At 39.8% G+C, this 27,237-nt stretch overlaps 1 protein-coding gene across 2 annotated transcripts; it reads left to right on the top strand.

Moving 5' to 3' along the window:
* On the top strand, window positions 1-26,732 carry EIF4H (eukaryotic translation initiation factor 4H). 2 transcript variants are annotated; one of them, XM_090276884.1, is made up of 7 exons: window positions 1-141; window positions 16,353-16,540; window positions 18,382-18,446; window positions 18,530-18,626; window positions 18,928-18,987; window positions 24,363-24,500; window positions 24,740-26,732. In XM_090276884.1, exons 1-7 carry the CDS (start codon window positions 83-85, stop codon window positions 24,877-24,879), a joined length of 747 nt encoding a protein of 248 aa, XP_090133010.1. In that variant the 5' UTR covers window positions 1-82; the 3' UTR covers window positions 24,880-26,732. The 2 variants fall into 2 exon arrangements, with proteins under 2 accessions (XP_090133010.1, XP_090133011.1); XM_090276885.1 differs by lacking the exon at window positions 18,928-18,987 and having other exon boundaries at window positions 3-141.
* The last annotated feature ends 505 nt before the right edge of the window (window positions 26,733-27,237 follow it).

Below are 27,237 nucleotides of genomic sequence, written 5' to 3' on the forward strand. Positions count from 1 at the left end.
AGCCCCGGCGGCGGGGCGGGGGGAATTATATTGCGGGGTCCTTCTTCGCTCACCCTGGTTCCTCTCGGAGCGGAGACGGCAAATGGCGGACTTTGATACCTACGACGATCGGGCCTACAGCAGCTTCGGCGGCGGCAGAGGGTGAGGCGGCGGTGCGCGGACTCCGGCCGGGTGCGGGGACCGGGCGCGGTCGGGGACCCCAGGGCGGCAGCCTTCGCGTTCTCACCCAGGGCGGCGAGAGGTAGGGTCTGGGCTGGGCTGGCGGAGGCCTGGAAGAGCCGCCTGGAGGGCTGGGGCCTGGAAATGGCGCGCTCGGGGAGGGGGCGGTTAGGCTTCTGGGGTCTTGCTCGCAGGGCGGATCCCCAGCTCTGCCGAAGACGACGTTTCGTCTTACTCCTTCCTCAGCCTCAAGGCCAGGTGGTAGCGGCACTGGGCGCCCAGGAAGATGAGCTCCCGCTTCCAACGCCATCCCCATCCCCCGGTATGGCAGAGCCAGAACAGGTCTCTGCTGCAGCGTGCGGTCGGGGCCACGGCCTGCCCTGCTTGAGACCCGGTCCCTGCCTTGACCCTCCTGTTTGTTTGCGCAGCAGGCGCCCTAACTCTCTTGACCGTGCGGCCAGCTTACTGGTCGGGAGGTCGGGAGGCCGGGAGAGAGACGATCCCCTTCCCCTTACGTATGAGGCAGGGATTTGGTGGCTGGAGCCCGGGAGTGGTCCGGTTCACGTCGGGAATGGGGAGACCAACCAAACACACACATCAGAGCATTTTTTTTTCTTTCTTGAGCTGGAGTGCGGTATTGACAAGGTGCTGCGTGCTTTTTGGCAGAAAATGTTATTTCTCCTTAGTTTCTCGTTCCGACCTAGAGAAAGAATCACATTTAGCCTCGTTCTGATTCTGACCTTAACCAGACAATATACAATTGAGGCGTCCTGTTTAAAAGAAAATCCTTGACTAGTAAATAAAAAGCTTATGGTGTTTAATTCCAAGAACCCTCACTGGATTTTTCTTTAATACAAGTTACCTCGTACAGAATTTACGAGATAGGCTATAACCATCTTGCTATTTGTCAAGGACACACTTGGCCTTTGTGTGCTTTTACAAAAAGATCACTTTCCCAGGATAACACCACAATAGTACCTACTGAGGTGTCCAGTCTCCTGGGTTTCAATCCTAAAAGTATCTTTGTTTGGTGAAGAATGATCTTTTAATGCCTTGGTTTGGGAATGGCTCAGAGGCTTGTTTGGGTTTGGGAGTGTACCCAGTACCATTCATTACCCTATAACGATGGAAGTGGAGCCACCTGTTATTTCAAAGAATATTTTATTTGCTAATAAAAAAGAAATAGATGTTGGATGACATGTGAAATATTATTGCCTCTGGGGTAGGTTTCTAAACATCATATTTGTACTGGAAATTTAGTAACTGGGATTTTTTTCCTACAGTCATTTAGAAGTACCCAGGGAAACTAGTCTTAAAAGAGAGTGGTTCAAAATAAGGCAGATCCAAAGATTTTTAGTTGGTTTGGGACTACCATAAGTCATACTGAGCCTGGGGCTTTTTTTTTTTTTTTTTAAATTCTGCCTTTTCACAAATTTGCCATCTCTTCCAGAGACTTGCAGTGCTCTGGTTAGACTTCTAATGGATGTCAGTTTTGACAGTTGGAGTGATTTAAAGTGATCAAAAGTAAAATTCTCTTAAGGTTCTATTTCAGATATCAAAAGACAAATGAAAATGTTAACCATTTGCTCAGATGTACTCCAAAACCTGATATGAGAGAACAGTACTAGCTCTCCATATCACCTAAGCTTCCTAATTAAAAAGTCCCTTTACTACTAAACATCTTCTATATCTGACCTTGAAATTTTCCTTTGACTTCATATTCATGTAAAAGTGCATGGGAAATATTGCTCAGATTCTTAAAAACCTATTGGTGAATTTGTGTGTTCATTTAGGCAATGTCTGAAGTGGGTGGACCAGACTTGTAGTGTTGGTGGTCTGTGGCAAAGCTATCCTTTTCCAGAGAGTCAGTATTATTTTATGTTATTGTGATCTCTGAAATTTAGCAAAATGGTAGAATAGTTGAACAGATACTCTTTTATGATCATTTCAATTGTTACTTGAAGTATATTCACACCAACAAATGTCTCAGTGCTATTTGCTTATGTTCAGATACAATGTTTAAGCATTGTAGAAGATCATACCACCTGTGGAAAGCCAGTCTTCTATTGCTTTGTTTGGTACTTTCATAAGGCACGTCCCCTCTAGTCTAAAACACCTTAGGTAGATAAGATGCCTCAACTCAAAACCACTTTGGTCACAGGTGAGAAGAATTCAAGTTTGAAATGTACAGTCATAATCTAAAAACTTGGTTTTTATAATTGTATATTCCCCATAAGTTTATTTTATAGCCATATGTAATAACCAGTGCAGTTGTGGGGAAGCAATATTCAACAATTGCTTTATTTTCCCATCCTATAGAGAGAGGCATGACCCCAGCAGCCAAAGAGAGAACTGGAGACTACTGTACATTGTTGCTTAAAAAGCAAGTCAAAACCAAACTCCAAATTATCAAGAGTTAATTGTCCAGATCTTGAATGTATTTTGTTTTGAAGCTTGCTAAATTGTTCAGAGGTTCCAGTTTTTTATTGTCATTGTTGATAAAGTGGAGAATAATACTGATTTTGCATTTCTGACTGCAATAAAGCCTTTAGAGCAGCGATTCTCAACCTGTGGATGGCGACCCCCTTCCCACTTTGGGTGTCGAATGACCCTTTCACAGGGGTCGCCTAAGACCATCGAAAAACACATATATAATTACATATTGTTTTTGTGATTAATCACTATGCTTTAATTATGTTCAATTTGAAACAATGAACATACATTCTGCATATCAGATATTTACGTTATGATTCATAACAGTAGAAAAATTACAGTTATGAAGTAGCAGCAAAAATAATTTTATGGTTGGAGGTCATCACAACATGAGGAACTGTATTAAAGCGTCGTGACATTAGGAAGTTGAGAACCGCTGCTTTGGAGTGTTTAACCTAAAACCATCAATCCCAAAAATTGGGTTGGAACTTGGAGGTAACAAGAAATAAGTTTGCTGCCCTGGCCAGCGAGGTTCAGTTGGTTGGAGCATTGTCCAGTAGACCGAAAGGTTTCAAGTTCAATTCCAGGTCAGGATACATACCCAGGTTGAAGGTTCAATCCCCAGTCAGGGCATCTACAAGAAATTGACCGTTCCCTTCCTTCCTTCCTCTCCTCACCCCCCTTTACGCTCTCTAAAATGCAATAAAAAAAAGTCCTACATAAGGATTCAAAAAGAAGAAAAAGAATTTAGGTTGTTGAAGTGGTGCCTACTAAAAATTAATTAAACTACCCAACTTAAAATATATTTTACCAGGTTCCAGTTAAGAGGGTTAGAATTCTAAACTTTTGAGATTTATAGGACTTAAGCTTGGCATCTCCGTCTAAATTTTCGAGCATATTTTAACTTAAAATTGGAAGGAAAGCAGTGTATAAAAACAGCTATTTTCGCTGATACCAGGCTCTGTAAAGGTATTGAAATGCTTATTTTAAAATTCTGTTCACCATTCAAATTGCAAGTTGTTAGCGTTTATTGTCATCTGAAAGTGTTAAAACAAATACTTGGTTTTACCAAGAGGTATCTGGGATACAGTTCAGGAAAAAGCCCTTGCTTCAGAATCAGGCAGACCAGAGCATGAGTGTCAGTTCAGCTGTGTGATCTGGAACAAGGTTCTTTACGTCTCAAACGTCTCTGTGGGGCTGTTGGGAATATTAAATGAGATGATATCTAAAGTGCACAGCACAGTATCTAATACATAAAAGTGCTTAGTAATTGGTAGCTATTGGTTTATAATTTTTAATTCTTAAAATATTTCCCTTGCAGTTAGTATAGTGGGGAAAGTTTTGTTAACTGGAGTGAGTTTTTACTTAACTGGCTCTATTTATAAATCCAAGTAAGAGAAATCTGTTCATGAGTGTTATAAATGAGTACTAAGTAATTCGTTCTTTGAAGTTACTGGTTTGTTAAAGAATTTATGCGTGGAATGTTTAGTGTAAATACCTCTGGGATTTCTAAAAAGTTTCTTAGACTATTTTTTAAATTCATATTTCTGTTTGAAATTAACCATAGTATTCTGGGAAGACTTGACATAATTTTAGTATTTCCAGAAGTTTAGAACATCCAAAGCAGAATGTTTATGGGGGTTGGGGGTCAGCCCAAAGTCAAGTTCTATCTTCCAGTTTCCAGCTTCCCCTAAGAAACAGAAGGGAGAATTGGGTTGTAGAGTCTGCCTTGCCTCTTGACCTTTTCATTAAAGTTGGCTTTTAAAATTGAGTGTCCTGCACCCTGGCTGGTGTAGCTTTAGTGGATTGAGCGCCAGCCTGCAAACCAAAGGGTCGCAGGTTCGATTCCCAGTCAGGGCACATGCCTGGGTTGCAGACCAGGTCCCCAGTTGGGGATGCACAAGAGGCAGCCACACATTGATGTTTCTTTCCCTCTCTTTCTCCCTCCCTCCCCCTCTCTCTAAAAAGAAAATAAGATCTCTAAAAAGAATTAAAATAAAATAAAATTGAGTATTCTAGGTTCTTTCAAGTTTTTCCCATGTCACAGTTTCTAAGTTTCTTTTTGATGGGTCCTTTGGGTGTACTCCAACATGCTGATACTCCATTGAAAATACAACACCTCCAGTTAAGCATTATACTCCAGTTTAGGGTAGATGGAGACTTGTGGTCTCCCTTTGTTCTGCAGTTCCATTTTGGAGTCTTTTGGATATCTGGCTTAATAAAAGACAGTTTTCTCGTACCTGCTTCTGAGATAGATTTTGGCTGACATAGGTGTATGAACACAGGTATATATACTCTCGAGCCTTACACAGATAAGTATTGGAAAAGGGAGTGTTTTAATAGCTTTTTCAGGTAATTGTGGATATTCTTATTTGCTATTGTTCTATACCAAAACTCAACAAGTGATAGTTTACATAAAGTTTAGTTGCAGTGTATAATCTGAAATTTTATTAATAGACTTTTCATACTGTTACATTAAAGTCCTTCAGTCTGTCTTATTTTGAATGACGATATACAATGGTCATTTGGGAAATACAGGTAGACTGAGTTATGCAGACCTTCCAAATGTTGATATATTTCATTATACAGTAGCAAAAATTATGTTTGTTACTATCACCATCCATCTGAAAGATTGCTGGTATTGGGAGTCTGTCAAGCTTGTGTTGATGAATATAGCTTTATTAAAAAAAATTTTTTTCCCTTGAAAACCCGCATTTTATCATTGGCTACAAGTACTGTTATACTGTTAACGTGGGTATTACGTTTTAGACCCCCCCGCAATAGGTGAAAATCCGCAAAGTAGGAACTTTACATTTATTTTAGTGTTTATATATATTTTAAGGCTTTATAAACCCTTCCCACACACGTATAAACTGTTCCCAGTCCCTTATTAACCTTTCCCACTCCGTTATTAACCTTTTCCACACTTTATAAACACTACTTATGTTCTTAAACATATTCTGCACTCTTAAACCTACATAACTTTAACAACTTACCTATACAGTACCGCAAAATCTCGTGATATAGTGAAAAATTGCGATAAATAATTAAATACAATATTTCTAAAAATCGCGCGATACAGTGAGGCCGGGATAAGTGAACCACGAAAATGAGAGGGACTGCTGTATGACCAAAATCGTTTACAACCAAATCATTTTTCTTCACTCCAATTAACTGAACATCTCAATGTCCACAAAGAACATAGTTTAGTGTAGAGGGCATAAACCCAAGACTTAGTTTCTGCCATCAAGGAGCTGATAATTCAGCTGAGGTGGTGGTGTGGGGGTGGTGTTGGGGGGGGTCTAGGCATCTAGGAAGAAAAAATTCCATTCCAGTCAAAGGACTGCAGAAAATTCAGGATATAGCAATGACAGCAGTCGCTGCAGATTGGAGCAACAGGAAGTTGGACTCTCCTTGCAGTTGTAGATGGGGAGAGCACTGAACTCTTAAGATGATAACATGTAAATAAGCAAAGATATGTAGGACTGAAAGGAGATTAAAGGATGATCATAAGAAAAAAACATAAAGATTAGAAATTATTAGGGCTGGGCCCCTGGCTTGAGTGGCTAAGTTGGTTGGGTGCCCTTCCACAGAGCGCAGGTTGATTCCCAGTCAGGGAACATAACTAGTTGGGAGTTCGATCCCGTCTGGGCGCATTCGAGAGGCAAGCAGATTGACGTTTCTCTCTTTCTCTGTCCTTTCCCCTCTCCCTAAAAATAAATAAAATCTTAATAAAAAATTATTAGGGCTGGGATTAGATCAAGTAAGTAGATAAAAGATAAAATTAAGTGCTCAAGACTTCCAAAGTATTTATAAAAACTATATACAACTTAAGCATTGGTGCTGTCAATCTTAAAACTTCAAGACCAATGCTAAGATACCAAGAAGTATTAACCCATCTCTTTGGTATTTGGACCATTTTTACTGCTAGGTGATAACTGAGATACTTTAGTGCTGACCAACAACCCTGCTCTTTCATGTGCCATTCAGAAACACTTAGTACATATTATTTGGCATGTTGAGCCTACATAAAATCACAATAAGACTGTCTTTAAAAGAGTAAAGTACAAGTAAGCAAAAAGAACCCAGTGAACATGCTTAAAAGAGAAAAAAAGAAGTAATGGTCAAAATGTGTGACCTAGTTTCTAGACAATCAAAAAAAGGTTAAGCTCTCAAAAGCCAAGCCCTTATTTTATTCACACCATGTATTATTAATATCTTACATTAGTAAGATAGACTAGTTATAATCATTGAACCAATATTGATACATTAACTACAGTTCAGTTTATTCAGATTTCCTTAGTTTTATCTAGTGTCCTTTTTTTTCTGTTCCAAGACCCCATCCAAGACACCACACTAATTTTAATTGTAGCATTTTAAAAAACTAGCTCAATTCATCTTGGATTAAGGCACTTTATTTCCAAGCATATCTCTCTCTTAAGTATATGCATTTTCTAAAGCCTTCAATAAGCATCCAAAATTACTGTAAATCCCTATATCTTGATAACTGTCATTTACTACAGAATGTGTATGGAAGGCTTTGAAAGTTTCTGGTAAGCACTGGGGGCAGAGCAGTGCCTTAAGGTGAATTCTTCAATGTTCCCTGTTTCAGGGAGCTGGTTTCTGCCGTGAATGAGAACTTAATAATTTAATCACATCTGTTAACAAAAGAAAAAGCTCTTCCAGGGAAATGCAAAGTAGTTCTAAGGCAGAAACTCAGTCTTATACACTGCTTTATCTCCAAAACTATTATATTATGTCATACTTACCAAGGATGGAAGCAATTAAGTCACAGGCCTAGCAACTACTTCAGCACTGCAAATAAGTTATCTCACCAATATGATTGTCTTACTCAGAAAAAAATATTTGAATACAACAGAGGATTCCATGTATTTAGATGACATCCCCAATTAGGTACACTTAAGTGTTTTATCAAAAAATTTTGTTGGCTGTGACTAACAACAAGAAATACATTTTACATCACGACTTAACAATGCATACATATATACATGCTTGCACATTAACTATACAAATAAAAGCTTGCCCAACAGCACTAACTCATTAAAATATATACTATTCTCTCTACTGTATTTCATCTTTAAAAATGCTTGTCAGGACTCATTAAATTAATTTCATCATCTACCAATAGGACACAATAGGCAGTTTCTAAGCCTTGTTTTAGATGAAGAGTAAACACCAGGAGGCCTTTGGTTTACAGTCTTTTAGGGAATTTTTCTTACCAGGAAAAAGGCATTTTATCATAATATACTAAAGTTTTGGATTCCCACACAATGAAAGCAAATAAATGGGTTATCAGTTTACTTCATATGGATGGAAAAGGTTGCTCAATCCAAAAGTCCCAGATTTTCCAGAGGAAATAAAATCTTAAATCTCAGATCTATTTATTGGTCCTCAGAGAATACTGCCACAAAAAAATTTGTGTTAAAGCTATGGTGTAAACTATTTCTATGGATTGGTTCTAAACTTTACAGGCCAAGAGTTCTTTATTTTTTCTGAATTGGAATGCTTATTATTTGATTTGACATTCTACAAACCAGCTCCAATTAATTTTAAATGAAACTTCAATTTTTCATTAAATATTTTATTTCATATTGTCCACAAATAACTTACAACTACACAATTTATAAATACTTTAAATTTTTCAATTAGATAACTACAAAATGCCATATAGAGACCACCATTTAAAATCTAGAGTTCAAAGGCATTTTTAAATTTTTATTGATTTGAGAGAGGGAGTGAGAGAGAGAGAGAGACAATGATTTGTTGTTCCATTTATTTACGCATTCATTGGTTGATTCTTGTATGTGCCCTGTTTGGGGACTGAACCCATAACCTTGGCTTACTGCAGAGCCTTTTCTTCATTTAACATTTGAAAAATCAAAAATCTAAGTTACCTGTATTAAAACATATGCATTAAAATGAATATTTAATAATTATGTATGCCAAAATCAAATTTATTTTAATTTTACCTACTCTACACATAATTACAAGAATTAATTATATTAAACATAACTGAAAAAAAAAAGCTACAAACAAATAGCCAAGACCAAGAGGGGAACCTATCAATTAAGATATTTCGAAGGCAGAACAAAAAACTGCAATATACAAATCATGGTTGGTCCTGACTCAAATAAATCAGCTGCACATCAAAATATATGAGCTAAGCCCTGATCAGTGTGGCTCAGTTTGTTGGGTGCCATCCCTGAGAGCAAAGGGTCCCTGGTTTGGTTTCCGGCTGGAGCACATGCCTAAGTTGTGGGTTCCACAGATGGTGGCTGTACGAGATGGATGTTTTTCTCCCTCTCTTTCTTGTTCCCTTCCCCTCTCTACTCTAATAAATAAAATCTTTTTAAAAAATGAGCTATCACAGAAATCTAAATATTTCTTGAGCTGTTGTTAAGTTTTCATATGTGATCATTACAGTCATATTTATTAAGGCTATTTATTTAGAGGGGAAGGGCGGGGGAGAAAGAGAGGGAGAGAAATATCAACATGAGAGAAACATCTATCAGTTGCTCTTGTATGCACTGCGACCAGGGACTGAACCCGCAACACAGGCACATGCCCAGACTGGGAATTTAACCAGTGACCTTTTGCTTTGCAGGATGATGCCCAACCAACTGAGCCAAACTAGTCAGAGCACCAAATTGAATTATTATTTATGGTTCACTTGCAGTATTTAAAGGAGGAAGGGGGAAAAAAAGCCAATTTCAATAAAGAATATCCTTACACAGTAAAAATTATTAATTTTATTAAATTGTGACGCACATTTTAATATCTAATGTACAAAATTGGGGACAAAGCATTTCTGCTGCTTACAGAAGTAAAACAGTTATCTCCAGGAACAGCCCTCATGTAAGTGAGTTACAAGCTAAACTAGCTATTCTTTTTATGAAACATCATTTTTACCTGAGAGAACTGACAAACTGGTTATCAGATATGGGTATTTGGCAGACATTTTCTTGAAAATGAAGTCAGCCTGGTCTTGTTCTGGGTCGCTCAGTTAGTTGGTTAGAACATTGTCCCAATATGTCACAGTTGCAGATTCAATCCCAGTCAGAGCACATACAAGGAGCAACCGATGAAAATGCATAAATAAGTGGAACAAAAGATTGATTATTTTTTTCTTATAAATAAATGAATGAATGAAGTGAGCCTGTCATTCCAAGGAAAATAACTACAGTAGTCCCTCTATATCGCGGTTCACTTATCGCGGCCTCACTGTATCACGGGATTTTGCGGTACTGTATACATATGTTGTTAAAGTTACATAGGTTTAAGAGTGTAGAATAAATGTAAGGTTCCTACTTCGCGGCTAGAATGTAATACCCGTGATAAGTGAGGGAATGCTGTACTTGGGGTTAAAAGTTGGATTTCGTATTTCTGAGGGTGTAATTTATTACTTTAAAAACTGTCACTTTTTTTAAAGATTTTATTTTTAGAAAGAGGAAGGGAGGGAGAAGGGGAAAGAAACGGCAATGTGTAAAGTGCAACAGAAACATCAAGATTGGCAGCCTCTCGTACACCCCCAACTGGGGACCTGGTCCACAACCCAGCGATGTGCCCTGACTGGAAATCAGACTGGCAACTTTTCGGTTTACAGGTTGGCACTCAGTACATTGAGCCACACCAGCCAGGGCACATGTTTTGTTTTAATTTTTCTTTTCTTTTCTTTTATTGATTCCAGAGAGAGGGGAAGAGAGGGAGAGGATCATGGATGTGAGAGAGAAACATCAAATCTGTTGCCTCTTTCATGCACCCTGACTGGGGAAGGAACCCACAACCCTGGCATGTGCACTGACAGGGAATCAAACCCACAATCTTTTGGTTTGCGGGACAGTGTCCAACCAACTGAGCCACACTGGCCAGGACTGTCACATGTTTTAAAAATCAATAGACTGTCCCCAAGGGACAGTAAGAAGGGATAATGAGCAGGGGGGATCGTTGCTCAGTGGCAGGATGGTATAGCCTGGGAGTTTGCAGCACAGACCTTCAGGTGTCCATTCTGAATGGGGAGGAGGCTCTGCCTGGGCCTGCCATTTTTATCATCTGTTTCTTGTTTTACGTAAATCTGCTACTGTTAGTCCAACTGCTTCTGCATGAACAGTGTAGCCCGAGTAGGTTTAGTCTTCCTATTACACGTGAGAATTTTTATTATACTTTTATAAAGTAATCAGTATTTATGAAATGTTTTTATGGTCAATTTTAAACTTCGTTATAAAGATTTGAAATATAACAAACAAGGAAACGAGGTACAGAGGTGATTTGTCCTACACTGAGTTGAAGTCTCAAGTGAGTCTTCTCTGTGTGTTATTTTTAACCTGTTTTAGGAACTGCATTCATGTAATACAGCTTATTTTGTTTAGGTAATAGTCCCCTCTGAACTTAAATTAGCTCAAATAATTTTCTGACATTTGATTTTTTTGTTCGATTGGTAACAATATGTGTTTTATTATATGCACATGCACTCTCTGGGATTTGTCACTCAGTTGCTGGCATACGAGATGCTTCATAAATGTTAGAGTGGATAAATTGAAATCTGTCTAGATGGCTCCAGTTGCAGTGCCCTGCAGAATCTTCAGTGAACTACTTAATGAAAAGCTTAAAAATGCTTAAATCCTGTAAAATGGACTACATCAGACGGAGTATTATTTAGTACTGCTTCAGTAATTCTTGCAAGTGGCTAGAGCAGTGATTTTCAGCCTTTTTCATCTCGTGGCACACAAACTAATTACTAACATTCTGCAGCATACCAAAAAATAAGTTTCTTGCTGGTTTGACGAAATAGGTATTATTTTTTTAAATATTCGTTTTTTATTTTTTTAGAGAGAGAGGAAGGAAGGGAGAGAGGGAGAGAAACATTGATGTGACAGAGAAACATCTGTCTGTTGCCTCTTGTACATGCCCCAACCTAGGACTGAATCCACAACCCAGGCATGTGCCCTGACCAAGAATTGAACCAGCAACCTTTTCTTTGCGGAATGACGCCCAACCAAGCCACACTGGTCAGGACAAAAATAGGTATAATTTTGATTCATTCACACTGGATGGCTATTGTTTAGTGGGCTGCTGTCATTTTTTTTATTTGACAGCCTAGGGGAAAAGAGGTCAGTGTCCCTGACTAAACAGTCAGGTATTGCATGTTTTAAAAATTCTTGCAGCACCTCACTTGAAAATCGCTGATCTAGAGTATTAAGCCTCTAGTGGTTTTGTGAGACTAGGGTGAAATGAGCAAGTTGCTGCACTTGGATTAGTTTACCAGTTTCTATATCTCTAGCTCTTAAAATATTGCTTTCTTGAAATGGGATTCTTCTATCCTCCTGAAGCTGGATTTTTAGCCAGCTACATTCTTACTAGTGCTCCCATCATCTTACTACCATTCACCTAGGCAGCAGCAGTCCTTATCAAAGCTCTCCTGCTTCCCTACACTCAGTCAGAGGTCATCGATCCTGTCTTTTCCATTGTACATGGGGCACCCCCCGTAAGTTCTCATAAACATTAAATATACCATTTATCAAGCCTTCCTGCCTCCATTTTCCTGATGTATATCAGTCATAACACATGGAATTTATCATCTCTGTATCATCCCCTTTACCTTAAATTTTATGAAACCGTTGTAGCTTTTTGTTTTGGGGTGTTTTTTCTTTGCGTATATTGTACAACACACCCTCACATAACATCATTTCACTCAACATGGTTTTTTCTTTTCCTTTTTAAGATTTTATTTATTTATTCTTAGAAGGAAGAAAGGAGGGAGAGAAACAGTGATTTGCGAGAGGTACTTCGATTGGTTGCCTCTCGCATGCCCCCCCAACTGGGGACCTGGCCCGCAGCGCAGGCATGTGCCCTGACTGGGAGTTGAACTGGTAACCTTTTTGTTAACAGGCCCGGTGCTCAGATCCACTGAGCCACACTAGCCAGGTCCATAGCATTGGTTTTCATGTTTCATTATTAGTCTTTCTGCCTTTTTTATTGTCTTTCCTGACTGGCACATATGAAGAATCTGTGCCAATATAGAAGGCATATAATGTAAGCTTATTCCATTATTACTGGTACTAAGTTCAGTTAGCTGGTTAACGTAGTGACTGCCAGATATTTCCATTTGAGAAAGAACCTTTTCCCCCCCTTGAGGTTAATAATCTGGGGTGATAATTTGACATCACGTGAATATCTTGTTCCCAAAAAACCAGTTTATCAGTAATTTTGGCATCTGTTGATGAGCCTGGCCTGAACTGGTTACTAGTAGCTACATGCAGAGCAGTGATTTTCTTTGTTTTTTTTTTTTTTTGTTTTTTTTTTTTAGATTTTATTTATTTATTTATTTGGAGGTGGCAGGGAGAAAGAGAGGGAGAGAAACATCGATTGCTTGCCTCTTGCACGCCAACTGGGGACCTGGCCCGCAACCCAGGCACGTGCCCTAACTGGGAATTGAAGCAGCAGCCTTTCGGTTCACAGGCCAGCACTCAGACAACAGAGCCACACCAGCCTGGGCAGTGGTTTTCTGGTTATCAGTACATGATTTCTTCTACATTTCTTAGCTAGCATTTTTATCGATGTAAAGAATAGCTCCCCTTCCTGTTCATTCATTCACTCATTCATTTTAATATGTAGAACTTTTTAGAGCACTTTTAGATTTACAGCAAAATTGAATAGAAATTACAGAGTTCCTATATACCCCCTGCACTTGCACCTGCACAGCCTCCCCTGCTTGCTCAGAGTAGTGGTACATTTGTTATAATCAGTGAACCTCTGCATTGATAATGTCATCATAACCCAAAGTCCAGTTACATTAAGGTTCGTTCTTGGTGGTGTACATTCTGTGGGTTTGGACAAATATATAATGGCCCCACTTATATTATCTGTAACATTTATAACCTCAGGTTGTAGGTAGCAGTAATAATACTTCTTGTTACTCTCTTCATAGATACTGTGTTAGGCAGTGTTTGAAGCACCTTGTATTTGTTATTTCTCAATAACTCAAGATCTTTATATATATTAATCCAATTTCACAAATAAATAAATGCTTAGAGAAGGTAAGCTTAGATCATACGGCTAGTAAGTGGCAGAGCTGGGATTTAAACTGGTACCTCTGCAAATTAGCAATGATAAGGCATAATCAACGTTCTCCCTCTGCCACTTTTTAGCTCTGTAACCAAGAACAAGTTAACCACTCTGGTTATATCTGAGGAAATGGCATTGAGGTTTAAATGGATAAGTAATATGCACTATAATATGTATCTGAGAGCCCAGTGAAGTGTTTGCATGAGGAGTGGGGAGTAGTATGTATAGAGTACTTGCTGCAAAAATCTAAAATTCTTATTAGTGTGTTGTTACTACATTAAACTTTAGCAGCTTCAGTACTTCCCTACTGATTACAACACAGTGACTCTGGACAGTTTGTTTCTGTATGTATTAGTATTATTGGATGTGAGGGAAGGCAGTTGGTTAGGTTTTAGGGAATAGACATTTTGCAGATGCTGATTCTGTGTGAATATGAGAGAACCATTGGGAGCACATGTTAATTTGGATTTGATTTTTCAGAAAATGTATGTTTACATAGATTCTGTGATTCTGTCACTAAAAAACAGGCACCTTTTTCAGAAAATGATATTAGGAATACTCTAATAATTGCCAGGTGATGTTATTGTACATTAGAAAGGAGCATTTCACCTGGGAGGTGTAGCTAGCTGGAAGGCATATTTTCAAAGTATAGTTTACTGATTTTGCTGTTACAGTTGTCCCAATTTTTTTCCCTTTGCTCCCCTTTGCCCAGTACCTGCCTTCCCTCCAGCTCTCCCACCCGCCTTAGTTCATGTCCATGGGTCATTCGTGTAAGTTCTTCAGCTTCTCCCTTTCCTATACTACTATTAACGTCCCCCTGTCTGTTTTGTTCCTGCCAATTATGCTTCTTAATCCTGCACCATTTGCCCCTTCCTCTCCGTTCTTCCTCCCAGCTGATAACCCTCCAAATGATCCCCATACCTATGATTCTGTTTCTATTCTGGTTTTTTGCTTGGTTTGTTTTTGTTTTTGTTTTTTAGATTCAGTTGTTGGTAGTTGTGAGTTTGTTGTCATTTTAATGTTCATAGTGTTGATTTTCTTTTACTTAAATAAGTCCCTTTAACATTTCATATAATGGCTTGGTGATGATGAACTCCTTTAGCTTTACCTTGTCTGGGAAGCACTTTTCCTGCTCTTCCATTCTAAATGATGGCTTTTCTGGATACAGTAGTCTTGGTTGTAGGTTCTTGCTTTTCATCACTTTGAATACTTCTTGCCAGTCCCTTCTTACCTGCAAAGTTTCTTTTGAGAAATCAGCTGATAGTCTTATGGGAACTCCTTTGTAGGTAGCTCTGTTCTCTTGCAGCTTTTAAGATTCTTTATCTTTAACCTTTGTCATTTTAATTATGATGTGTCTTGTGGTCCTCTTTGGGTCTAGCTTGTTTGGGATTCTCTGTGCTTTCTGGACTTGTATGTGTATTTCCTTTGCCAAATTAGAGATGTTTTCCTTCATTATTTTTTCAAATAAGTTTCCAATTTCTTGCTTTTCCTCTTCTCCCCCTGGTACTCCTATGATTCAGATGCTGGCATGTTTAAAGTTGTCCCAGAGGTTTCTAAGCCTCTCCTCATTTTTTTCAATTCTTGTTTCTTTGTCCTGTACTGGTTGGCTTATTTATTTCTTCCTTTCTTTGAACCCCAACTTCCTTCCCTTCACCATTGGTTTCATGTGGATTTTTCTTTATTTCACTTTGCATAGCCTTCACTTCTTCTCTCATGCTTTTGCCATACTCTGTAATGTCTGTCAAGTCTGTGAGCATCGTTATCACTAGTGTTCTGAACTCTGTGTGTTAGATTGGCTATCTCCTCGTCACTTAGTTCTTCCACTGGAACCTTGATCTGCTCCCTCTTTTGGGCCATACTTCTCTGTCTCCTCAACTTGACAGGTTCCTGTGTTTGCCTCTGTCTTAGGTAGACGTGTTGCACCTGTTACATTGTAAGGGGCAGAGCCTTAGGTATTGTTAAGTACAAGTGACCCATTTCACCACATTGTGGCACTGTTATGTTGGGGGGGGTGTCAGAGAGGGAACAATGCCACTTGCTCAGCACTTGCTCCTTTTCAAGGCATTTCTCCCTCTTTCATATGGGACTGGCACCTCTCTAGCTGTTGCCCTGGCCGTCGTTCCCAGAGTGGGTGGGTCTGCGGACATTCTAGTACCGTGGGGGTCCTTTAAATAAGCGGACTGCTGAGAGATTGTCAGTTTCTTCCACTGCTCCAGCCCGCACTGGTCTGCACAGTCAGAAGCAATGAGGTTTTATTTTCCCTGGTGCTGGAACCATGAGCTATGAGGTCTGGTCTGGTGCGGGGATCACTCCCCAGGTGTCCCTTCCTACTTTTATAATGTGTGACTGCGCTTTCACTGACTGGCCACAGCCACTGCCTTGCTGCCGCCGCCACTACCATCACACCGTGTCCTCTCTATCCTGGCTCTGCCCCTCCTACCTGTCTGGATCAGTATTACTTCTTTATATCTTTGTTGGACTTCCATGCAGTTTGATTTTCTGTTAGATCTGGTTGTGTTTAGATTTGAGGTAGATGTAATCTTTCTTATGGTTGTAGGAGGCTAAGTGTGTCTACCTAAGCCTCCATGTTGGTGGAAGTCTGGAATGCATTTTTATTGTTTCGCATCTAGGACAGGAACACGTGGGCAGACTTGAATTCTGTCTCTTTCATCTCCTAGGTCCCGCGGCAGTGCTGGTGGTCATGGTTCCCGTAGCCAGAAGGAGCTGCCCACAGAGCCTCCCTACACAGCATACGTAGGAAATCTACCTTTTAACACGGTTCAGGGCGATATAGATGCTATCTTTAAGGATCTCAGCATAAGAAGTGTACGGCTAGTCAGAGACAAAGACACAGACAAATTCAAAGGTGAGTTTGGGAGAAATTCTTGTACATTATTGTAAGGGGAGAGGGTCTAAACCAGAATGTGTTAGTGAAGCAGAGGGCTTTAATTATGAAAGTGTTTTAAATGTTTGCTTGATCCAAGTATTATATCTGATAAAAACATAGCACTTTAATTCATAGGCCTTCAGTTCTGCATGGGGGAAAATGTTTTACAAATCTTGTAGAAATATATGGCACATACCCAAGTATACCTATTGTTTGCCTGACTGGTATAGCAGTCCTATCTCACAGTAAAGGCATTAACGTGGGAGAGAAGTGAATAGATGTGAACATATAAATCTGAGGATTTTTCTGGTGTATTTCACCTTAGCCAATTTGTGGGTTTTTTTTCTTGGTAGTTTTCCTATAATTCAATTATTTATTATAAAATCCAGAAGATAACCTAGTAAGTTATCACTATACATTTGTGACTTCAGAGTATGTGTTTGAGAGAGGGTTGGCTCAGATTTCAGATAGTGCCTATAGATTAGTATCTGAAGGGCACTTGAGCAGAGGAAGGAGTAAGAATGAAGAATCAAATGACATCATCATCTAACTTTCAAGGTTGTCTGAGGGGAAATATGCCCTGTAGTTAAGTACACCGTGCAAGGTACACGAGCATTTGGTTTACATTATTTATCCAGAAGTATAGCCATAAAAAGTAGAGTGACTTACAGTGGGGAGCTATACAAGAAGCAGAGATATTGCCCATCTGAGTGGTTCTGTGTATAGTGCCATTTTTTTATCTTTTTGAAAACTTTGACTTTAGAACCTAACACCTTGTTATCAAATGATCTAACAGTAAGAACAAATACATCAACCAAACTTGTGTAAGTCCCACCCAGTTTGCTTGCTAACAGACATTAGGAATTCAAACTTAAGGTCAAAATGTATAGATAAAGCCAGCCTTTGGTCTGAGTTCATAGCAGCAGCAGGTTTTAGACTCTGTTTCATAGAGGATCATCTTCCATTCCAGCAGCTCTCGGGTGTAAGTTGTGTGACTGGGCTGTTGTTGCCTCTTTGAACTTCTGAGTGGTTTTCTCAATTTCTCTAAACATTTAATCCACTTAGGGAAGAAGGCGGGGGGTGGGGCAAGCAGGGGACACTCTCCAGCCAAGCAGTCCGTTCTTTGTGTAAGTACTTAATGAGCAGATGGTGAACAGGAAAAGTTTGAACCTAGGCCTTCAAAGCACCTGCGGTCTAGTGGGCTTTGAAGGTAAAGTATAATCATCACATAGGATGAGGATACTCTGGCAGGGGCTGGGGGCGTACATGTTGCAGTATGAGCATATTAGGATGAGAAGAATATTTAACCGAGATGTAGACACTCCAGATGACAAGGAAGGGACACATGGACAAGAGTGTTGCACATAAAGGGAAATGCTTATTCAAAGATTTTTATACCAACTACCTGAATAGTAATAGGCACCTTTAGCCTCTCCTTCAGCGCATGTCGTCATTGTCTTTGAAATCTGTCCTAAAACCCCAGTTATGTTATATTAAAGTCATTCAGAAATCAGAACCAACAACTCTACAGTGATCCAAGAAAGATTTTAATATTATGGTTAAAACATATGAGAAGAAAGCTTTATAAAAGCACATCTGCTGTTTTAGTGCCTGTTCAGTTAGCACTTTCTGATAAAATATAACTGAGGGAGGAACCAGTCCAGTTCTATTTATTGAAAAGTAAAACACGTTCTTTTAGGATCTACTAGTCTGCAGTCATCTAGATGCAACAAAAGTGCTAGTTCTGATGGGGGCAAGGGAACCTACCATATTTTTAACCTATGATATCTTGAAGAAATGGAGTTTGTTTTCTCTTACAGGATTCTGCTATGTAGAATTTGACGAGGTGGATTCCCTTAAGGAAGCCTTGACATATGATGGTGCAGTAAGTATATTCACGTTTTCTCTGTCATGTTAGTAGTTGAGTTTTTCTTGCAAATACTTACACTTTTTTCCCCTTATCATTAGCTGTTGGGTGATCGGTCACTTCGTGTGGACATTGCAGAAGGCAGAAAACAAGATAAAGGTGGCTTTGGATTCAGGAAAGGTGGACCAGATGACAGAGGTGATTGATTCTTCTAAAACTGAACATAAAGCTAACTTGTTACAACTCTGAAACGTTACTAGTAGAACTCCGTCTTGTAGGTGTGATAGGTTTTTGTAAGCTTTTATAAACATAGAATCTAGAATGGATGATGCTTCTGCAAGCCTGGGGTTGTTTTTATTTTTCCTCTTGGCAGCAAAAACTCTTAATTTTGTTGAATTTCCCATCACATGAGTTATACATCATCCCAGTGAATTTTTCCATGTTTCTGCAGCAAGGTAATGATCCGACCTCAACTTTACTCTTTTTTGTGTATCCTCAGGAATGGGTGGCTCTCGAGAATCTAAAGGTGGATGGGAGCCCCGGGATGACTCCAATTCTGGTATCAGTATTCAAAGTATCACCACTTAACCTTTTTCAATGGCCTTGGTGCTGTTGTACATTTCTTGTGAGTGGCCAGCGTGGCCGGACTTCTTTAGTTCCTTTGATGAATGAAACTTTCCCAAAAGGTACCCAGGCATGCAATAAGCCTCTATTAGAACCTAAATATTTGGGGAAGGGCCTGAAAGGTCCTGTCCACTGCAGGCGAGTTAGGTGGACCCACCTTGTTACCTTTCCTTGGCCTACTGTTCTTTCCCACGTGTGCCTTTGTCTCATACAGTGGTCTCTTCCTAGGGTCTAGCCCAGGGAAACTCCTTGGTGGCTTCTGTGTGTATGGCATAAGTAGAAATAACAATTACTTCTAGAAATATTTTGGAGGTTCTAGAAACGTACAGAAAGCCTTATAACTGTGATTCCTGGCGGTTCCCTCTGAGATGGTAGAAGAATTCTGGTGACCTATTTTTTCCTGAGGGGTGCAGAGCTCATCCTTTAATGATGGGTGTGATCCACTCGACCATTCCTTTTCTTCACTTACCAGGGCAGGCCAATAGGTGCCTCCTCAGCTCAGCTCAAGAGGCCAGTTTGCCTTCTGCTTTGAAAGATCTCTTAAATATTCTTTTATCTTACTTTTTTTTTTAAAAGTAATTCATATGTAGTAAACCTGTCAATTATAGCACAAAGGTAGGACAGTTTTTAAATATATTTTATTGGTTATATTGTTACATTGTCCCAATTTCTTTTCCCTTTGCTCCCCTCTTCCCAGTAATCCCCTCCAGCAATCCAGCGCCCCCTTAGTTCATGTCCATGGGTCATGGATATAAGTTCTTTGGCTTCACCCTTTCCTATATTTATATTCTTTATGTCCCCCTGTCTATTTTGTACCAACCAATTATGCTTCTTAGTCCCTGCACCATTTCCCCATTTCTCTCCCTTCCCCTCCCAGCTAATAACCCTGCAGGTGATCCCCACATCTATGATTCTGTTTCTGTTCTGGTTGTTTGCTTAGTTTGTTTTTTTACTTTCTAGATTCAGTTGTTGATAGTTGTGAGTTTGTTGTCATTTTATTGTTCATGGTTTTGATCTTTTTTTTCTTAAGTAAGTACCTTTGACATTTCATATAGTAATGGCTTGGTGATGATGAACTCCTTTAGCTTTACCTTTGTCTGGGAAGCACTCCATCTGCCCTTCATTCTGAATGATATCTTTGCTGGATAGAGTAATCTTGGTTGTAGCTCCTTGTTTTTCATCACATTGAATACTGCTTGCCAGTCCCTTCTTGCCTGCAAAGTTTCTTTTGAGAAATCAGCTGATAGTCTTATAGGGACCCCTTTGTAGGGAACTCTCTGCATTTCTCTTGCTGCTTTTAAGATTCTCTCTTTATCTTTCACCTTTGGCATTTTAATCATGATGTGTCTTAGGATGGTCCTCTTTGGGTCTAGCTTGTTTGGTACTCTCTGTGCTTCCTGGACTTGTATGTCTATTTCCTTCAAATTTGGGGAGTTTTCCTTCATTGTTTTTTCATATAAGCTTCTGATTTCTTGTTCTTCCTCTTCTCCTTCTGGCACCTCTATGATTTGGATGTTGGCACGTTTAAAGTTGTCCCAGAGGATCCTAAGCCTCTCCTCATTTTTTTTCAATTCTTATTCCCTCATTTTGTACTGGTTGCCTTTTTTTCTTTTTAAATTCCAAATCATTGATTTCAACCCGTTTCCTTCTCTTCACCATTGGTTTTATGTGGATTTTCTTTTGTTTCATTTAGCACAGCTTTCACTTCTTCCCTTATGCATCTGTCATACTTGAGCCTATCTGTCAAGTCTGTGAGCATCTTTATCACCAATGTTTTGAACTCTGCATCTGTTAGGTTGGCTGTCTTCTGATTGCTTAGTTCTCCCACTGAAACCTTGATCCGTTCCCCCTTTTGGGCCATACTTCTCTGTCTCCTCATCTTGACAGGCTACTGTGTTTGTTTGCCTCTGTGTCTTAGGTAGAGGTCTTGCACCTGTTACATTGTAAGGGCCGGGGCCTTAGGGATTCGTCAGTACAGGGTGACCCATTTCACCACGTTGTGGCACTGTGTGTGTGGGAGGGGTCGGATAAGGAACAATGCCACTTGCTCGGCACTTGCCCCTTTTCCAGGCACCTCTCCCACTTTCGTATGAGACTGGTGCCTCTAGCTGTTGCCCTGGCCGTCATTCCCAGAATGGGTGGGTCTGCAGACATTCTAGGACCGTGGGGACCCTTTAAGCAAGCGGACTCTGCTAAGATACTGGCAGTTTCTTCCTCTGCCCCAACCCCCACTGGTTTGCACAGTCAGAAGCAGTGAGGCTTTATTGTCTCCGGCCCTGGAACTGTGAGCTAGCTGTGCAGTCTGGTCCGGTTCTGGGAGTGTTCCCCAGGTGTCCCTCTCATTATTTTTAAATGTTTGACTGCACTTTCTGCCACCACCACACCACATCCTTTCTGCCCTGGCTCTGCCCCTCCTACCTGTCTGGATGAGTATTTCTTCTTTATATCTTTGTTTGTTGGACTTCCATGCAGCTCGATTTTCTGGAGCCTCTGGTTGTCTCTAGTTCTGAGGTAGCTGCATTACTTCTTAGTTGTGGAGGGAGATGCAGTGTGTCTATCTAGGCCTCCATCTTGACCAGAAATCTCAGGACAGTTTTTTTAAAGGGCTTGCTTTCTGATGAACTTGAGGTTATTTCTGTGCTCTCCAATATATGAGAGCATCGGCGCACCCATCCACCCACCCTATCGCCTTCCCCCCATCAAAACAAAACTCAGTATAATATCAAGTAATGGGTAAGTATGGAGAAACTGGTGCAAGATGTCTCGTGAGTCTAAAAAGTTTTAAAATTTATTTCTAGTACTGCTCTAGCTAAACATGACTGTTTATATCTGTTGAATAATTTAATTTTTAAAAGTCCTATAGCCAATCAGAAATGAGCTTATTCATAAAAGTACAGTATAATCCAGTAAACCTGTAATTTTATGTATAAGCTAGTCTCTGATTGAAAAATGCAACAGATGTCCTCTCAAAGCCAATCCAGGTATAGCAGTTAGTAGCTTGATAAGCGGTGGCCTTTGACCTGTCCATTGTGCGTTTCCTAGTACTATGGAAATAGCACAGTGAGCTCATAGCTCTGTAACTGGAAGTTAAGTTACTAATGCTTTTCTACTATTGGCTTAGTTTGGGCTTCTCCTTTGAAGCAGAGACATATAGTAAACATAGCCAGAGAAGCTACCTTGCCTCCCATCAGTTTCACTGTGAACTGTAGTGTTTTGGTGAAGTGCCGACATGGTAGAGTAATGCCTACACGTATATATTTATGAAAATGAATCTTTTTTTACTCTTTAAAAGAATGATGCTATTTTTTTAATGGTAAGTGCTTGTAAAAATAAGCATGGCTAGAAGCAAGTAAAAAATTTTGAAATAAAGTTGTCAATGATAATGTACAGTTTTTTTCTTCTACTATACTTTGATCACGTGGACAAAGTAGTAGTTGTGTTTATCTTCCTTGTCAATGTGGGTGTGAGCTGATTTGTTTTTGCTAAACTGGTAGCAAAAATTACTTAACCTCATTAAGGAAAGTAACTTCCATCTTCACATGGAAAGGTACACATCACAGTTTAGATTAGTTTGGGGAATGTCAGGCTAAAAGACTGAAGACTTACACTTGACTATGCATCCCAACGTGGCAGAGAGTTGATTTTTCATATATGCATTAGTTAGGTTCTGTAGAATCACCAAGAGCACCAAATTGACAAATCCTGATGCACTGCTCCCAGGGGAAATAACATCAGGATTCTTCAAGCCTTTGAGCACCACACTTTGTCAGCCAGTCAACACATAAGCTTGTTTTATGTGTTTTTCTGCTTAAAGACACCTCATTTAATATATATTGTTGATTCATTAACATTGAATGCTCAGCCAACAGCACTATTAACTCCCTGAATGAAGTTTATTGAACGTGTATTTTCTCGCTAAGACATATCACAGCTTTCTTATGCTTGGGAATGTTAACTGCTGTGTGCATATCAGAGTGGCAGCAAAAGCATCAAGTATTGATTTGGGGCTTACAAGTAAATTTTAACAAGTAGGTGAATTTGCAAATACAAAATCTTAGAATAATGGGGATCAACTCTATAGAGTAGAAAATGCCTCAAGCTCAGGTTCTTCTCAAAGATACGTTCTTATGAAGCTTTGAGCAATGGCACCATTCTTAAAATGAGAAAAATAGTCATCTTTGGGAGCATGAACAAAGAGGACAAGCACATTTGTTTAATTAGAATCTAATTTTCTATAGTTTTACAGGAAGTTAATTTTAATTTCAGGAGGCCATACTGTTAAAAGGTTAATTAGCTTAAACCCCCGTGACTGAGGGACTTTCACTTAAATATAAAACTAAAGCCTAAGCTTCTTAAAGTCCATTGAGAAAATACTCTTTATTCTGCACACTGATGACAATTGTAACTTGCTTTTTGGGGGGGGGGGGAGGAGAAAGGGCGAGAAACATGGATGGGTTGCCTGTTGCACACCCCAACTGGGGTCCTGGCCCAAAACCCAGGCGAAACCCAAGTGTGTGCCCTGAACGGGAATCAAACCAGTGACCTTTTGGTTCCCAGGGTGGTGCTCAATCCACTGAGCCATACCAGCCAGGAAGTAACTTAATCTTAACACTCCTAAATGAGGTACATTTTACTTTTGTTGGTAATTGTTTTAGCAGATACACAAACGAATGGGGAAACTCCCCTTTGCAACCAGAGGAGGTGAGATATAGGTTAGCTGTGAGGGGCACTCTCTCTTCAGCATGCCTCCCTTACAGAGTGGGCCTTACTGGGATAACTGCTTTGTTTACCACACAGGTGCTTTGCTTTTAGAATGATCCACACTGAACCACAGCAGAAACAGGAAAAATGGGCAGTGTCACCCAGAGGTGACTTTGTATTTTTATTTTGTCTTTGTATCTAGTTTTTTCTTGTCATTTTACATTCTGTATTGTAACTTCTAAATTTCAGGTTCATCTTCTTAATAACTATAGATTTGTAATAGAAAACAGAATAAAATGTGCTTTGAGGATTTTCATATTTTTTAGCTATGTTAAAATATAGCCTCATATTATTTTCCACTTACCTGCAAGCTAAGAAGTTAAACAGCTATTTTATTTTTCTCTCTTGTTTTTGTTTGTTTATTTTTAATTTAAAAAGTGTTGGCATTGAAATTACCAAGCAGATTCACATTTGGACTCATTTTCAGTGCACTGTATTTTGGAAGAACTTCAGATGCTGGACAAAACTTAACATTTTGAAGTCAGAAACAATTTACTCAATATAATCAGCTTTGATACAGTTTAAAAACTAATTGTCTTTTTTCTTCAGGTTTCAGGGACGACTTCTTAGGAGGCAGGGGAGGGAGTCGTCCAGGTGACCGGCGAACGGGCCCTCCAATGGGGAGTCGTTTCAGAGATGGCCCTCCCCTTCGAGGGCCCAATATGGATTTCAGAGAACCAACAGAAGGTATGGTGACAACTTGTAAATGGAGGGTACCTTTTCATAATACCTTCTTAGGCAATGTAGACCACCCTTAGTCTTAAATAATAAGTTTACCTTTATTAGTATATCTAGGAATGGAATAGTTTTTCAAGGCTGTTAATTTTTAGAAATTGGGCTGGGCTGTAGAGATCAGCATCACTTTGGTCATTTTTCCCAATGGGAAATGGGATCCATTCTTTAAAAACTTTGTTTTTCCCCCCCAGAGGAAAGAGCACAGAGACCACGGCTCCAGCTTAAACCTCGAACAGTTGCAACGCCCCTCAATCAAGTAGCCAATCCCAACTCTGCTATCTTCGGGGGAGCCCGGCCAAGAGAGGAAGTTGTTCACAAGGAGCAAGAATGAGCTTGTGGCTGGGAGGGAATGGGGTGTAGGGGCAGTTAGAGCGAGACCACAGCCTGGCCAGCCCCCGGACCGGCAGTCCTGCAGTTACCATTCCTGCGCCTGACCTTTGTCCTCCTTTCTTAACAAAGGAAACAGAGCTTGTGAGTGCATGTCAGCAGTTAACAAGTGGTTTTTAGTACATTCTTGGCTTTGCTGTATCTAGTGCCTGTTTTGTGCTTTTTTTTTTTTTTTTCCCCTGCCACTCCTTCCCCCATTTTCCTTCTGTCTTTTTTCCTTCTTGCTCTTTGTTTCCTTCCAGCCCATGAGTTTCTCTAGAGGAACAAAGGCAGCCACCATGTGGGAAGTCTTTGGATATAGGTGCTGCTTCATTTTTCTCCTTTGCTTTCTCTTTACTTTCAACACACTGGCCAGACTCCAGTCACTTCCTTTGATTTTCTCAGTGCTTCTCTTCTGACCTGCATGTTGAGTTCTGTATTTCTGTGGCTTTCAAAAAGAAAAAAAAAAGTCATCACAAAGTGGATAGCATCTTGTTTTTATTCAGCTTTGATCAACATACAGATTTTGAGGCACCTTGTTTTCAAATTCTCTCCCATCCCTATTTATAGGTAATCCTGTGTCTGTTGCCCTCTCTCCAAATGGATTATTAGAGAGGAATACATTTGGCTCAAATTTCAAACAGTGGAACCTAAAGGGTAATGTGAAATGTCAGTAGGGAGTTTACATAGAAGATCAGTTGAGTGCACTGCTGTGTTCACATGTGTTATTACTGCTTTTCAACCCTGTCTAAACGGCTTCCCTCCTTCACTAGTATATCAGAGGCTTCTCTCTCTAGGTAGATATGTAGTGAATTGCCTGCTGCTGGTTTCCTTTCTGCTGGGCACAGGTGCTTTGGGGGACTGAAGGTTGGTGATGAGGAGGGGCTGGTAAAGTTGTGCTGGGCTAACTTTATAGTGTAGACATTTTTTCCAAATCCCTGTTACCTGTGAATTCTGTGTGTCTCCCTTGTGTTTATCTGTTCCCTAGTATAACTAACAAAAAGATACTGGGCTTCCCACCATCCCTTAATTTTATAATGAAAATGGGCCTAGAATCTGGCACTTTACTGTTTCACCTGATGAATTGAGAATTTTACTATGCATTGCTATCAAGAACCTCAAAATAATTGGAAGGTGGCTATAAGTTGCTGGGTCTCATCTTTGGGACAAAGTTTATTGTTCCCACATAGAGTGTTCAGCATGTATACAGGGCTAGGGGCTAGGCAATAGCTTTCAAGCTTGAACATCTATGTGTGGAGAAATTAAATTCCTTAGCACCTGGGTCCCAGTTGTTTCATTCAGAGCAATTCAGGGGCAGCTAGCAGCTAGAGCTCTAGAGAAGAGACCCGCCCCACCCCAGCCCCCAGCATGGCTGGAGGGCTGAGGGGTGTCCTGGCCCACGCAGCGCAGTGTGCTTAGACAGGAGTTTGTCCCTAGCTGGCATCCTTGGTTTCTCTTACTCTGTCTTTGTTACAAGGTCTCAGCAATTTACAGAACTCTCCCTTCTTTCCTTCCACCTGTCATCTTTGCTTCTGAAATAAGAACCATTTGTGTAACACCAATGCTTAGGGAAGACATGCATTATGTGGTTGTAATCAAACCTGATGCTTTCAGATGACCTACTTATATCTTCAATGTGGAAAAGATTAAGAACAAAACAAATTCATCTAAACTTCTGGGCAATCCAGTTGACTTTTAAATGTAAGAATGGAATTCCAAACACTTAACACATTCAACTATATGACAGAAAGTAAATCTATGGATATGGTATTTTGTGAATGATCTTTTAAATAAAAGAAAACCTTACGTAATATTTAATGCTTGTCTTTATTTTGAGTTATTTTTAGCCTCAAGAAATTAACAATTTTAAATTTGGAAAGCAGTATCCAAATTAAGTAGAGTACTGCAATTTAAGTGAGACAAGCATCTTGCTTTTGGAGATTGTAAGGATTAATGAGATCATCTTAAAAGGAATTAGTGATGATTGAAAATAGGATGCCAACTTTTCCCCCTCGTTTCCTAAAAAATGTAATTTTCCTAACACATAGAAACCTTACACAATGGTGTGGCTGTAGTTTTTGGTTGGGTTAGGGACTTTTTTTTTCCCAATAGGGAATAATTCAAATATTTGCACAATGTGCACCTGCTTTATTTATTTATTTATTAACCTTTTTTTAACTGCTTGTTTCTAGAAGAAATTCTGGGTACTCTTCATGACAGTGATGGGTGCTACTCCATGGCAAGCAGATCATGTTTGGGGAGGTGCTGCTGTGTCATTTGGTGGTTTTGTGACTGGGCAAGGTGCAGAGCTTTGAGTTGTTTG

Source organism: Furipterus horrens, unplaced genomic scaffold, assembly GCF_987537825.1.
Source record: "Furipterus horrens unplaced genomic scaffold, mFurHor1.1.pri manual_scaffold_5, whole genome shotgun sequence".
Lineage (NCBI taxonomy): Eukaryota > Metazoa > Chordata > Mammalia > Chiroptera > Furipteridae > Furipterus > Furipterus horrens.